This window comes from Tachysurus fulvidraco, chromosome 5 (assembly GCF_022655615.1).
Source record: "Tachysurus fulvidraco isolate hzauxx_2018 chromosome 5, HZAU_PFXX_2.0, whole genome shotgun sequence".
Classification (NCBI taxonomy): Eukaryota; Metazoa; Chordata; class Actinopteri; order Siluriformes; family Bagridae; genus Tachysurus; species Tachysurus fulvidraco.
In genome coordinates, this window is record NC_062522.1 from 21,490,506 (window position 1) to 21,505,298 (window position 14,793).

A 14,793-nucleotide genomic window follows, 5' to 3' on the forward strand; every position below is an offset into this window, starting at 1 on the left:
CAACTAGATTAGATGGGAGTGTTTGTGCCAATAATGTGTTATACCCTGTGCAGCTCTGGCCTGTGGTTGGATCACTGGATGCTGATCCATCAACAAACAGTTCCAAATCTTTGTTGTTAATAGGCCTTACCCTTAGGTCAGATTTCGGGCTACAAATTTAATTTATGACATCAACACAATTGTGAGGTTCCTCTGTAGGAAGGAGAGAAACAGGGTTAAGGACAGTACAACGTTTTACACTGTCAGGGATGCGAGGATAAAAACAGACCCAAATTCAGGATAGCATACAGTAAAATAAACAGGTTTAATAACTTAAAAAACACAAAACTGGGAGAAGGACTCAACAAACGACATGACACAAGACGTGACTAGAGTCGACAAGGATTCCGCACCGCCATAGGCAACGTGCCATTTTCTAAATAGACATGACAATTTACACATGAGGAACAAGTGTGCAGAGGCAGGGAGGAAGAGACAAGGGAACACCGAACATGTGAACACTGAACATAAACAAACTCACATGGCCAAAGTCCGGGCTGGATCCTGACATATACTAATGTTAGGCATTTTCAATAACACAGTGTTGTAGTGCAGCCATTTTGCTACAGTCCTGTTCACTGTTTTTTGTTCCAGTAGTAATTGTGAAACAGCATGAGGAAGAAGTAGCTCACCATATCCTACAATGTCATGTGAGGCATTTATGGGTTTCTCAGCTACAGCAACTGCACAAAGACACATAGGCACTGCTGCAACAGAGTTGAGTTTTGCTAGGATTTAGGCTACTGGTCTTAGTATTACACTCAAGGGAACCTCGATGATGGCATAATGAACTTTCTACAATATAAGCACATTTCTAGGGAAGACAAGAGACGAGAAGTAAATTAGGTTGCATATAATATGTGGGCAACTGAGGCCCAAACAAAAACCAGAGCACACAAAACACACAAACTAATTCACAATCTTTCTCTCTTCAGTGTTTTAAATCTACTGTATACCCAGACTTGGACAGCTGCCCACCCAGACCGCCACCTCAAGCACCCTGCGGCTTCTACACCCACCCAATGGACAGTTTACACTTCAGCAGGATATTATACACGCAGGCGTGCACAAAAGAATGTAGCTTACAAAGGGGTGACAACAGATGATCCTCTTTCGAGCACACTCTGGGAACACGATGATGAAACAAATCTAGATGGCGATCAGGGCTCACAACTTCACCCAGACTGTAAAGAATGTTTACCCACCCGTTATGCAAATGCCAATGCTCGAGGTAGCAGGTCCAGCAGGAGAACCACTTCTTGTGTACCGTCCACGGGGTTCAAATGACATAGATGATGCACAAAAACAGCTCCCAGGCCCAAGGGAAGTGGGAGGTTGAAAGTTTGGCGATCATTATAAAGCTCAGCATTGACATTTCACAGCTGTGCTTTGACTGGCCAGAAGGAAATACTCAGGTTCGTCACGTTAACTGGAATAATGGCAAGAATGACGAATACAGAGACTTAGTAGTACGCCTGACTGAAGCTCTTGACCAGGCCTTTCCAGTGAAAAATGGACATGACAAAAATGTATGTAGACAACAGGATAATGAAACAGTCTTCAGATATCTTGCAGGATTGACAGAAGTACATGACGCTCACAGTGGCCTCAAATGCCCTGATAACATGGCAGCAGCGTCTGAAAAAGTTTCATAAATAGATTAAAAAGAGGACATTGCAAGAAAAGTCAAGCAAATGTGCATTACCAGTGACACAAGAAAATTAGCTCTGATTGAACGGTATGGTATCCATGCAGAAAAGCTTCTAAAGGACGAACGGCAAAAAGTAAAGACAAAAGGGTAGAAATGAAACACCGTCTCAACATGACCGTCTCAACTCTCATTTTCACCTGTCACTAATTCAAAGTCTAGCAAAGAATTGGAATTTGCTATTACACCTGTTAATAAAACCTATGCTAAATATAATGAGCCCAGGTTTAAAGAAATGCCTGTGATTACATTACTTGTCGAACAAATACCGATACAGTTTCTAGTTGACTCAGGAGCAAGGCAATCTGTGATACGATTGTGTGAATTTTCCACTTTGCCTAGAATGAGCAACTGCTCCCTGTCTACTACGGGAGCATCAGTTATGTCAGTCATTGAGTCATTGTTATGTCCGCATCTCTCTCTAGCCAAATCTGCCAATGATGAGTGGAAAGCCTTGGAAAAATTGATGTTCCAGGTCTCATGATTGGGAGCAAACCGAGCAGCCAGCTGTTTTTTACAGTCCAAAGTTGAATGCATATAACACATCAATCAGGTAAACTTGTGTTCTCTTCGAGTTTGATATCAGCAAGAGCACAACAGTAAAGTTAAGTTGATCTGATTCTGTGAACATTCACGTGAATAAACGCTCAAGGGCAACGGTTTCCAGCCGCAACGTCTGTGTGGGGACCAGTACAAAAAGTAGCGTCATAGCACTCCTAAATGACAATGATTATAGTCTCTTAATCAAGGTTACAACAATGTTAATGCAATATGGAAACCAATGGATTTACATTGGAATGGGCATAATGCCAGGTCAATATGAATGCACATCCCTCAGTAAATAATAACCATCAGGGATCAAGTATTGCTATCATGCATACTATAAAACACAGTGGTACGGTATGGCAAGCCATTTTAGCTTTTATACATTCACATCATATGGATTTTTGATATCAAGAATTCTGTTTTTCAATACTTAAAATGTAAATATTAAGAGTGTGATTTATAGATTTAACCATATTTTTGATATCAGGAATTACATTTTTCACTTGTTGAATATTGCAAGAGCCAAGTCATATTATAAATAGTAATAGAGGAATCTGAGGGAGGCAGTTAAGATGATAAAGCTTGAAGGACTGCACAACACAGACATATTAATAACTAACTATTTAAATAAAGAAAAAGGTGATGTATATTAGCATTATTCTTTTTGTTGTGAACTGTGTAATATTATTAGAAGATCCAGCTAAATGTGGATTAGTAAAAGATTTCAATTAATCTAAATGTAAATGTGGTCAGAAGTGACATGAGAAGTAAATTCTAGGCTGAGAGACTAATGTCAGAATTGACATGACTACACCATTCTCACAGTTGTAACAGATAGTAAACCATCAAACAGAAACATTGCTGCTGATATAAAAAACAATGTAGAATAGTGGACCAATAATAAACAGCCAACAATATTCTAAACAAAAGACAAAATAAAAAACGTCAAATACTCATGTAGCTTCTTCGCAACATTTTTAGCAACATATTTCTCAAACCTAGCACTGTTTTTCCTCACTGCTTATTTTTTTAAACTAACAAACTTAATAAATAAGATAAAAGAGATTGACTTTTTTTTTCATTTCATATACAGTACAATAAAACAAACAAAAAAAAATACACTTAAACAAAAGCCACATTAAAACAACCAAGATACGGCTCACCCACCCACCCAGACATAACACAAGCAGAATGAAGCCTTTAAATATTACAAATTAGTACACAAACAAACTGGAACACACACCTGGTGATTTAAACTGTGTAGATGTTGTGAGAAAGATGTTTATATGTGACATGTCTTCTACTCTCTCCACTCTCCACTCAAAGTTCACAAAAGTTTGCAATCAATAAAAGAACTGTGGGATTTTATTTTATTTTTTTCTTCTCCACTTTGGTCCCTCTGTTTGGATTTATTCTAAAACGTCACCTGTGAAGACAGAAGACTTGTCTGTAATGCTACAATCATTTTAATCCATTAATAGTCAATTCAAATCTTTACATCACTGTCTTTACACTAAAATTGGCAGGGTTTCTGGTTTACATCCATACTGCTGGGGTTTTTTTTGGGTGGGTGGGGGGGGGGGTTATATTCACAGTGTTGGTGGTTTTGTGTAACTCACTGCTGGGTTAAGTTTAACAGAAAAAAAATTATACAACATTCACAAAACTATCCTTCCGGCTGCCTCATAGCTCTGCTGCTTTGAGGTTAAAACCTGAGCTGTTACAGTAAACAGTCATTTCATCTCTTGTCCTTTCACAGTTTTTACATGAATGCCACTTATATCACAAGCTTGTAAACACTTGACTTATTTCTTTGTTTCTTCAGTGTAATGCTTGGAGACTTCTGAATGCTGTCAGTTCCAGGAGTTTCAGGTAGCTAGTGTTTCAATTCCTGCTACTGTATCACACAACTGAGTAGGAAAAAGTCACATCCCTGGGATCTACAGGATAGAGTTAAATGATCTGGTTATATGGTTTATAGTAACGTCCAACCTTTAAAAAATGAAAAGAAAAAGTTTGTATCTATTTCTTAAACCTGTACAACGTGACGGTTCAGTAGCACACTATGAGTGATTATTTCCCTTATGACACTTCAGCTTTGTGATTCAGTTCTCACTTACATTCACATTTGCTGGCTTATTTTTATTTGTTTTTGTGTGCGTAAAAGGACAGCTGAACTTTATTTGGGGTTAATCAGGGGCACTTTAATGATGGCAGGTGTGCACTGACTCCTATTTAACATGACATAACATTTTAACTATGTAAAAAAAGACAATGACTGTACAAAGTTACACTACAACAGTGTCACTTCCTGGGTGTGGACTTCTAGAGATGTTTAAAGTACATAAACCAATTTTAAAGTCAGTAAATCTTTTTTTTTTTCAATTAAACAAAATAGTATAGTGATGTGCAGATGATAATTTGTGAAATAATTCAATCCTTAAGTAATTTAGAGAAGTCACTCTACCTTCCAGGATGTATTGGGGAGGAATTATATTTAAGTGAGGTGTCCATGCTACATAACTATTACACTCCTTTTTTTCTTGTTAGTCTTATTCATTTTATTATTATTATTACTTTTATTTTGGTCTCTTGCATTAGTGTCCATCAATATTTCTTGATTATCAATGTCCATTGTTATTGATTGTACTTTGTGCTAGCTAGCAAAAAAAGCCTGTATGCTTCAGAAAAAAATCAGCCATCTGAAAGCAACACTGGTGATTTGTGATGCTGTGGGATGGAGCTTTGTGAACCTTTATGTTCTTAACCTAAAGACCTCAAAATATTTTCATTCAGCTAAAAAACATTCATCATGTTCACTGTTATACTGATGTGTCTGTGGCTTTCACTTGGTGAGTTAACATTGTATTTACAGTCGTATGCAAAAGTTTAGAATCCCCTGACAATTTCAATGATTTTCATTTAGAAATATTTGGATGTTTGGATCAGCAATTTTATTTTGATCTATCAAATAACTGAAAGACACAGTAATATTTCAGTAGTGAAATGAGGTTTATTGGATTAACAGAAATTGCACAATATGCATCAACAAGAAATTAGACAGGTTCATAAATTTGGGCACCCCAAGAGAAAAATCACATACATTTTTAGTAGAGCCTCCTTTAGCAGAAATAACAGCCTCTAGATACTTCCTATAGTCTGTAATGAGTGTCTGGATTCTGGATAAATGTATTTTGGACCATTCCTCCTTATAAAACATCTCCAGTTTAGTTAGGTTTGATGGTTGCCGAGCATGGACAGCCCACTGCAAATCACCCCATAGTTGTTCAATGATATTCAGGTCTAGGGACTGTGATGGCCATTCCAGAACAATGTACTTGTTCCTCTGCATAAATAGTAGATTTTGAGCAGTGTTTTGGGTCGTTGTCTTGTTGAAATATCCAGCCCTGGCATAACTTCAACTTTGTGACTGATTCCTCAACATTATTCTCAAGAATCTACTGATATTGAGTGGAATCCATGCGACCCTAAACTTTAACCAGATTCCCAGTACCGGCACTGGCCCCACAACATGATGGAACCTAGGGTTAGGGTTATTTTACTGTGGGTAGCAAGTGTTTTTCTTGGAATGCTGTGTTCTTTTGCCGCCATGCATAACGCCCCCTGTTATGACCAAATAACTCAATCTTTGTTTCATCACTCCACAGCACCTTATTCCAAAGTGTGTTTGCATACTGTACCTCAAGCGACTCCATTTGTGGCATGTGTGCAGAAAAGGCTTCTTTCACATCAATCTCCCATACAGCTTCACCAAGCAAGTTGATGTAGGTCTGTGTAGGTGGTCTGTGGGCTGTTTTTGACCATTCTCACCATCCAACGTCCACCATGTTCCACACACTGGACACTGACAGCTTACTGTATATCTCTACGATAACTTTTTGTAGCCTTCCCCTAAACCATAATGTTGAACAATCTTGAATGATGCACCTGTTTAATTTCGTTTTGATGCATATTTTCTGTTAATCCAATAAACCTCATTTCACTACTGAAATATTACTGTGTCCTTCAAGTATTTGATAGATCAAAATGAAATTGCTGATCCAAACACCCAAATATTTATAAATGAAAATCATGGAAATTGTCAGGGGTTCCTAAACTTTTGCACACGACTGTATTTTGGTAGTTCAGGAATAACAGATTACTTTAAGTAACTCATAAAGTAGTTTTAACACTATTAAACTTAAGTAACCAAAGTTACTTTTCAAATGCTGACATGGAATTAGACCATTTAATGTCTTATTAGAAAAAATGAAATGGATGAATATGTTCAACTTTTATCTGAGTTTTATTTATAAAAAAAAATACAACTTTTATTGATATTCTCAAATCAAAGTCAATAGCATACAGATTTATACCCGATACAAAGAGACAAGAAAAATAAATGTGATTAAAAAAAAGGTGATAATAAATATATTTACAGGTTTATTAGATCTACACATTTATTAAATATTTACAGGTTAGATTAAATATTTACAGGTTACAGAGCATAGTGATCTGTTTAATGCAGCGGGTGACAGCTGGAGGAACTGCTTGTTTCATCCCTTTTTGCCATGATGACAAAACCTCCAGGGCTTCTCTGGGGTTGCCGGGTGCCAGATCATGAGTTGCGTAGAACACTGAGAGCTGCACCTCCCAAGGCATATCTGCATACCCGCTTGTGTAGTTTGCAAAGTCTTTTATACCATTGATAAGGTTCTGGACCATTATAGCCTCTTTGTCCTTAAGGCCCAGCTGGCCAAGTCGCCCTGTATGAGACGGACAAAGACCAAGAGTGAAAAACTGAAAAATCCAGAGGTAGTGTGTGATAATTCCCAAAAGGATTGTTTCAATAGACTTACCAAGTAGCCTCAAAAGTGCTGCTACACAGACATCTCCAACTGCCATTTGCTGAGATCTTCTTTGTATCAGCCAAGTGCTCATGGTCTGCCAAATCTCCTGCCTGGTAAATTAGAAAAAGAGAGAAAAAACACTGTGATGTGTGTCTTTGTGGTGGTGGACATAGATCTTTTGGAAATTTGCAATATTTAAAATTTCACCCTGACTGAATTAAAACCCTTGATGTTTTGAGCATGCTGGTTTCAGAAAATAATAAACAAAGGGCTGGTATTTAACAGCTGTATTACAGAAAAAACTCAAGTCAGAAAGAACAAAAAATAGCAATAAACAGAAATAAAGAAGGCCTACAGACAAACACTGTTACAGTATATTTGAACTTGTCTTTTTTGTAAATCACTTCAGATACAGTAAAATTGTCTGTCGGATGTATGCGATACATCTGGAAAGTTGATAATGGTGTAAGTCATGTATGTGTTGCAGTTACCTTATAACATTTTTGAAGGTCCAAATCCAGCCCTTTCGTGTGCACAGAAGATCCAGGCTGTAGATGTAGTCCCAGGCAGCAGGGCAGAGGTCCACACCATACCAGCTGTTCTTCCTGAAGGTCATACTGCTGTCCTGGAGAAGAGCCTTCAGTGTGCTGGAGATGATTTGGTCTACATCACCTGGAGGCTTCTGACAAAAAAAAAAAATTCCAATAGTCATAAAATGTTTCCAATAATCTGGTGAGGACGGAAAGCCATCCACCAATCGAAGTGCAGATCCTTAAAATACAGAGGTATGGCTAAGAAACATCATTCTGCCATTTTACAATCTCTATTGATCAAACCTAATATAAGGAGGAGTCCTAGATGTACAAACCATGGAATTAGAAGCTGACACTCATAATAACAAACCACACGACATCATGATTTTTAAACAGATATAAAACGTACATGCACGTACACATAGTTAACAGCGAGTATAAATGAACTATTTAATGCCACAATTTTCTTCCTCAATAACAGGAAAAATGTCTTTCCTAAAAAGACATTAACACTTAATGTATTTTGTATTTTTGTGTCTGGCTGTTAAGTGAAATGCAGTTTGACACATCATTTGCTGTTGTTTAACGTCACTGGCACATGCTACAAAAATAGCCTAAAGACTGATGTCCTAAATCAGACGATTCTGAAGAAAATTACTCTTATTAGATGACTTGTTCATTTAGTTTGATAGAACTTCTAAGGAATTTGACCCAGCACAGACACAGTATAAAAATAAATAAATAAATAAATAAATAAATAAATAAATAAATAAATAAATAAATAAATAATGTCAAAGTAAGCAAAAGATATTTGATGACAGTTCTGAGTGTCATTTAAAAACAAAGAAACTGTGAAGAACATTGAGAGTCAGTTAGATGACTGTTTACCTCAATCCAGTGCAGGTAATCCATGAGGTAGTCTATTATGTCTTCCTCTGCTTTCAGCTTGGTCACCTTGTGAATGGCTCGGCACAGTGAGCTGTCGTTGGAAAAAACGCTTGGCCATGCTGTCGCCATAACCAAAATCAGCTTTGGGGCTTCAGGAAAGTCTGCAAGGGAATACAAGGATGTTATAGGTATACAAATGTATATATAGAAAAACCAAGATACATTTGTTAGTCATTATATCATTGTCCTGAAGACATTATAATAAAAATGAAAAGGTCAGTTCAATCTCACCCTCTTTCAAAAGCCTGTAGGCGAGAACATGTGCCTTGTGATAGTCTCCAGTCTTCTGACACATGCCTACATAAACCCTACACAGAGTCTGCAGAAGTTCATGTTTCATAGCTGTTCCCTCTGCCTTGATCATGCACAAAATCGCTGTCATCAACTCCTTTGCTAAGGCCTGAGATGGAAGAAAGTCATCAGCAACAGTACAACAAAATCAGACATCTATTCAATTCATTTATCTTAAACAAAGTTAAGAACATTATGAGTTTCTTATAGACTGGGTTTAGGGAAAGTGTCCCACCCCCACAATGACAAATCAATATAAGTTAAATAAAAGAAAGCTTAATCCACAGCTAGAGACAAGATAAAGTCATTTGAATTTTATGCATGCTAAATAAAATCGAAGACCCTTATTTACCTGGTTTTCACAAAAATCAGAAATTACTGATTTTTCTTCGTCGCTTAGACCAGGAACTTTAGAGACTCTTCGAAAAAGAAGACGACCAGCGATTGTAGGCAAAGCATCGAAACATGACTGCTGAAGGGTGTTTAAGGCACTGGAGATAAGGGACCTTCCTTTGTGGCATTCTCTTTGTTGTCCTGTTACATCCATGGTGTTCATAGGCCTGGATGTTGCAAGAGGTGTAAAACTTGCAGCATCTGGTGAACAGGTGTCAAGTCGTGGCCTTTTGATGTTCGTTGTGGGTGACATGCTGGAGCCGGGTCTCTTTGCCATGATTTGAGATGGAGTTGAGATAATGGCAGCTCCAGCTACAGGAGTTGGCTTCACTTCCTGCTGCAGGGGTTGGATGTTAACTAAAAACAAGGAGAAGTAAATAATTTAATATCTGGGTTAATGTGGAATTCATTATGTTATGATTTTTGAAAACATGTTTCCAGTAATTCATAGACCGTGTATGTAGATAGGATAAGATTCATAGTGTAGACAAAACCTTAAGCCTACATAACCTTATGTGTTATATCTGCTTAATGAACACATGTTTCCAGACAATATTTTATGATAACTTAATGATATTAATTCAATAATTGTCTAATATTTCCTTATAGCTTTTGAAAAGTGACAATTAAATATTTAGGCTAAATGGAAATCATATTTTTATTATATACAAAAGACGGCCTTGCTGTTCCAATAGTTTTGACGGGGACGATGTTAAGCACATGCAAATACAAACTTTCTTCTGCTCTTAAAATTGTTCACTGTATGTCACATTTAAATACCTTCATCCACTTTCTGCTCATTCTCAGTTTGCGTAGACGCACACGTTGTCTCTGGAAACACAATAACCAGTTTATTAGATAGTCAAAGCAAATACCTTAGGCATCAAAATATAGGCTCACCATCCATTTTATTAAGAACACATGGAACATGATTAGTTGATTTCATAAGGTGTACAAGTGCTCCAAATAAAGTAGATGATGAGCGTAACTCTGAGAGAGTTGGGAATTACCTTTGTTTTGCTTCCTTTGCCTGTTTGAAAGTTTCACCTGTAGTAAATAAAAACAAACATCAACTACCACAGATAACACAAATGCATTTAGTTCTATTTGGTCACTTATCACTAAAGGTACATCTTTAAATTACCTCCTGATTTTTTACCAAAAATGTTACCTCCATTCTGCATAGGGTTTTTTCTATGCCACGGATTTTGCACCTCAGCCATTGGAGTTTTTTCTCATGTTTGGTTTTGTTGCCTGTAAAATAATGGATACAGTGAAATTAAAAAAAAAGCTTCATGGTTCATCATGATGTAACACAATCATATAATGTCTTTGTACTTTCTTACACAATTCAAAAGTATACACACCTTTAGGTGCCAGAAGCTGTTTTTGGAGACATCTGTGACAAAAGGAAGAAATACATAATTGCTGTTTATTGATTGTTGATTTAATTGAAAGATTGACTTAAAAAGAAACTGAACAACAATAGATTGCATAGACAATTCTACAGTACATAAGAATATTAAACACAGAGGAAAATGCTATAAAAAGAATCAGTGATGGTTGACGTAAAGAAATAATCACAAAAGGTTACTGTAATGAACTTCTCTAAACTTCCCCCCTTTTGGAGTTTCATCTGTGTATGTACAGAATCCATAATACAACTCTCTTGGTAAGCTGTTACTATAGAAACCACAATCACATATTAATTTTTTTTTCATTAAAATAAATGAACACCTTGTAACTCGTCAGAATCATTCAGTTGAAATGTGATACTGAAAATAAGCACAGAAAAAACCTACAAATAGCGTTTCCTGGTGTTCTTCATCTTTGATCTCAATGAGTGGACGTTGTCCATTTGCTTGCAGAGAGTTTTCTGTATGTGGGTAAAGAGAAAACAGTCTTAAACTCTATTAAGCACCATATCATATCACATTTCAATTTCTTTATTAATTGTTTCAGGTGCTGAAGCCTGAAAGGTCTTGATCATTTTTTACAGTGTATTTCTCTTTATATCACATATCAACCTCAACATCAACCTCATCAATGTAATGTGATCAAAGTCAATGTACAGAGAAAAACAGTTGTTTTCTTTTTTTTTGTCTACATGATTTTATGACAGAAACCATGGCCAATTGGAGATTAGTTCTAGGAACCACTGAAGCTGCAGAGTCAGGAGCCACGAGCAAGCTGCAAATATCAAATATTCTGACACATTACGAGCAAATTAATCCTAATTTATTTATTTTGTGACAGGATAGTAATGTTCTCACAGCAACCTGTTTAAACATCTTGAACCAAACGGGAAATATGACAAAAACAAATCTGTGATTTTTACTTCACTCTGCTGGTTAAAGTTATTACTATTTAGTGAGTTTGTAATACTAGGCTGTGGCTGTTGTGGTATCATATTAATTACTTAATGTGTGTGTATTTGTGTGTATTTGTGTGTGAGTGTGTGTGTGTGTGTGTGTGTGTGTGTGTGTGTGTGTGTGTGTGTGTGTGTGTGTGTGTGTGTGTGTGTGTGTGTGCGTGTGTGTGTGTGTTTGTATGTGTGTATGTGTGTGTGAATAATCACCACATTTCGATTTCCTTACATACATATATTTTTATTTTCCTTTTTATTTCCTTTTAAACGTTTTTTTCACATGATCAGACAAATAAGAACGGGCTTTCTAAAATGTCTTTAAAAGGATTTTGATTAAACCGTGGTCACTGTTTGATTTAAAGGTCGGTTTCATGAGTTAAACTTTATCGAAAAGATTTCATAAAAACCGACTTACCGTGTAAGAGACTTACCGTGTATTTCTCCTTCCGAAGCTGGAAAAAGGATGAATTGCTTCAGAAAAGTTGAGTAAAAAGCGTTTTCATAAAGTTTTGAAAAAGAGCGGTGTGTGTTCAAGAGCGGTTCAGTGTGTGTTTGTGTTTGTTTGTGTTTGAGTTTGTTTGTGTTTGTGTTTGTGTTTAAAAAAAGTACGCTGCGGTGTCCATGGTACTGAATCTCTAAATCACGTGACACACGAGAAGGTCACTCTGTTAGTAATAAACACAGTGACCGATATGTAACCTCAGATACTACAGAAAACATATCAATAAAACAAATTAACAACATCTCACGCTGCCCTTATCCCGGAGCAGAGGGACGTTTCCCCACTTATGATTTAGAAGCAGGGTTTAACACTGATTTGATTATTTTTTAGTGTGAAATTTTCTCTGTGAACAATTTCCAAGCAGACGGCATTACTGTTACTATTTATCTGAGTGCACAGAGTGTTCATTTCTGTGCTCATTTCTTTGCATTGGTAAGCTGACCGTAATAACGGTGGAATTTACAATAGGTACATGGCCAGCAGGGTAGTTGTATGTGTGGGCTGGTGGTATATTGTTCTTGCTGTTAGTGATAGCCTGCGGTCACACTGTGTGTGTGTGTGTGTGTGTGTGTGTGTGTGTGTGTGTGTGTGTGTGTGTGTGTGTGTGTGTGTGTGTGTGTGTGTGTGTGTGTGTGTGTGTGTGTGTGTGTGTGTAAATAATAACATATCCATTTCATTACCTACATTTTTATCTTCGTTTTTCTCTCCTTTTAAACGATTTCTTCACACGATAAGACAAATAAGAACGGGCTTTCTAAAATGTCTAATAAGATCTTTAATTAAACTCGTTTAAATCACTCATTTAAAGATCGGTTTCATGAGTTGAACTTTAACTTATATCGCGTTGGAATTTTTTTTTTTTTTTTAAAGTTTGGAGAAAGAGACTTACCGTGTATTTCTCCTTCCGAAGCTGGAAAAAGGATGAATTGCTTCAGAAAAGTTGAGTAAAAAGCGTTTTCATAAAGTTTTCAAAAAGAGTAGTGTGTGTTCAAGAGCGGTTCAGTGTGTGTTTGTGTTTGTTTGTGTCTGTGTTTGTGTTTATGTTTAAAAAAAGTACGCTGCGGTGTCCATGGTACTGAATCTCTAAATCACGTGACACACGAGAAGGTCACTCTGTTAGTAATAAAGACAGTGACCGAATTAAATGTAACCTCAGATACTACAGAAAAGAGAAAATATCAATAAATTAAAATAAAACAAATTAACAACATCTCACGCTGCCCTTATCCATGAGTAGAGGGACGTTTCCCACTTATGATTTAGAAGCATGGTTTAACACTGATTTATTTATTTAATTTTTTTTAGTGTGTAAATTTCTCTGTGAACAATTTCCAAGCATACGGCATTACTGTTACTATTACTGTTACTGCACAGTTACGGCATTACTGTTACTGCACAGCTGTTCATTTCTTTTCATTGGTAAGCAGACCGTAATAACAGGAATTTATTCCAACATTTCAGCCTAACATCATTTGTTATTTCAAAAATTCTAATGTTTTCATGATTGTAAAATAAATAATGCTATTGAATTGAACGTATATATATATATATATATATATATATATATATATATATATATATATATATATATATATATATATATATATATGTTAATATTTATATTTAATATTTATATAATATTTGATCTAACTTAAGGTAAATATATTATAAAAAAAACATTTTTATATTAATGCAATAAACAACAATAAAAATTACGGAAAATATAAAATTCTCTGTTAAAGTTGAAGTTTTCTGTTGTTTATTTGGCCAATGCATTCTTTAGCATACTAGTACACCCAGATTTTAGTCAGTGGCAGCAGATTTTAGTCAGTGGCTGCCCATGTGTCTCAGAGCAGTAGCTGCAGGAGAAGGCTACAGCAAATTAACACTGTTGATATCAAAGCATGATAGTTGAGATTTAACACTGCTTTTAGAAATGCCGAATGTCACAATTGAACTACTGTATGCACAACTCTTAACGCTGTGACGCTTCTTCACACAGAGCAGGATGGAGAGTCTCATTGTCATCATCAAATTCGCTGATGATACAACGGTGATAGGCCTGATCACCGACAACGATGAGAAGGCCTACAGAGAAGAGGTGAGCACCCTGACTAAATGGTGTCAGAAGAACCACTTCTCACTAAACATTGACAAGACCAAGGAGCTGGTGGTAGATTTCAGGAGACAGAGCAGAGAACACAGACCCATCACCATCGACAAGACACCTGTGGAGCGTGCGAGCAGCTTTAAGTTTCTGGGTGTTAACATCGGTGAGGATCTCACCTGGTCCACACACACTGATGCAGTACTGGAGAAGGCACACCAACACTTCTTCTTCCTGAGACGGCTGAGGAAGTTTGGAATGAGCCCCAGCATCCTCAGAACATTTTACACCTGCACTATAGAGAGCATCCTGACGGGCTGCATCACCGCCTGGTTTGGAAACAGCACCGCTGGCAACCGTAAAGCTCTGAAAAGGGTCGTGCGAACTGCCAGCCACATTGTTGGAGGTGAGCTTCCCTCCCTCCAGGACACCTACAACAGGTGGTGTATAAGAAAAGCTCGGAGGATCACTAATGACTCCAGCCACCCTTCCCACAGACTGTTCTCTC

At 36.9% G+C, this 14,793-nt stretch overlaps 2 protein-coding genes across 8 annotated transcripts in view; both read right to left on the reverse strand.

Moving 5' to 3' along the window:
* The window catches only part of LOC113642856 (kinectin-like), a 68,883-nt gene that overhangs the window by 12,115 nt on the left and 41,975 nt on the right, over positions 1–14,793 (reverse strand). The window lies entirely within an intron of this gene.
* LOC113642860 (little elongation complex subunit 1-like) lies at positions 6,581–13,222 on the reverse strand. Of its 3 annotated transcripts, none has more exons than XM_047813986.1 (12): positions 13,068–13,222; positions 11,111–11,184; positions 10,676–10,707; positions 10,480–10,562; positions 10,319–10,355; positions 10,089–10,139; positions 9,268–9,665; positions 8,856–9,024; positions 8,565–8,725; positions 7,635–7,825; positions 7,153–7,253; positions 6,581–7,059 (listed from the first exon to the last, which is right to left on the reverse strand). In XM_047813986.1, the coding sequence occupies exons 2-12, from the start codon at positions 11,164–11,166 to the stop codon at positions 6,785–6,787; spliced, it is 1,554 nt and encodes a 517-aa protein (XP_047669942.1). In that variant the 5' UTR covers positions 11,167–11,184; positions 13,068–13,222; the 3' UTR covers positions 6,581–6,784. The 3 variants fall into 3 exon arrangements, with proteins under 3 accessions (XP_047669942.1, XP_027002384.1, XP_027002383.1); XM_027146583.2 differs by having other exon boundaries at positions 10,453–10,562; XM_027146582.2 differs by lacking the exon at positions 13,068–13,222 and adding an exon at positions 12,108–12,261 and having other exon boundaries at positions 10,453–10,562.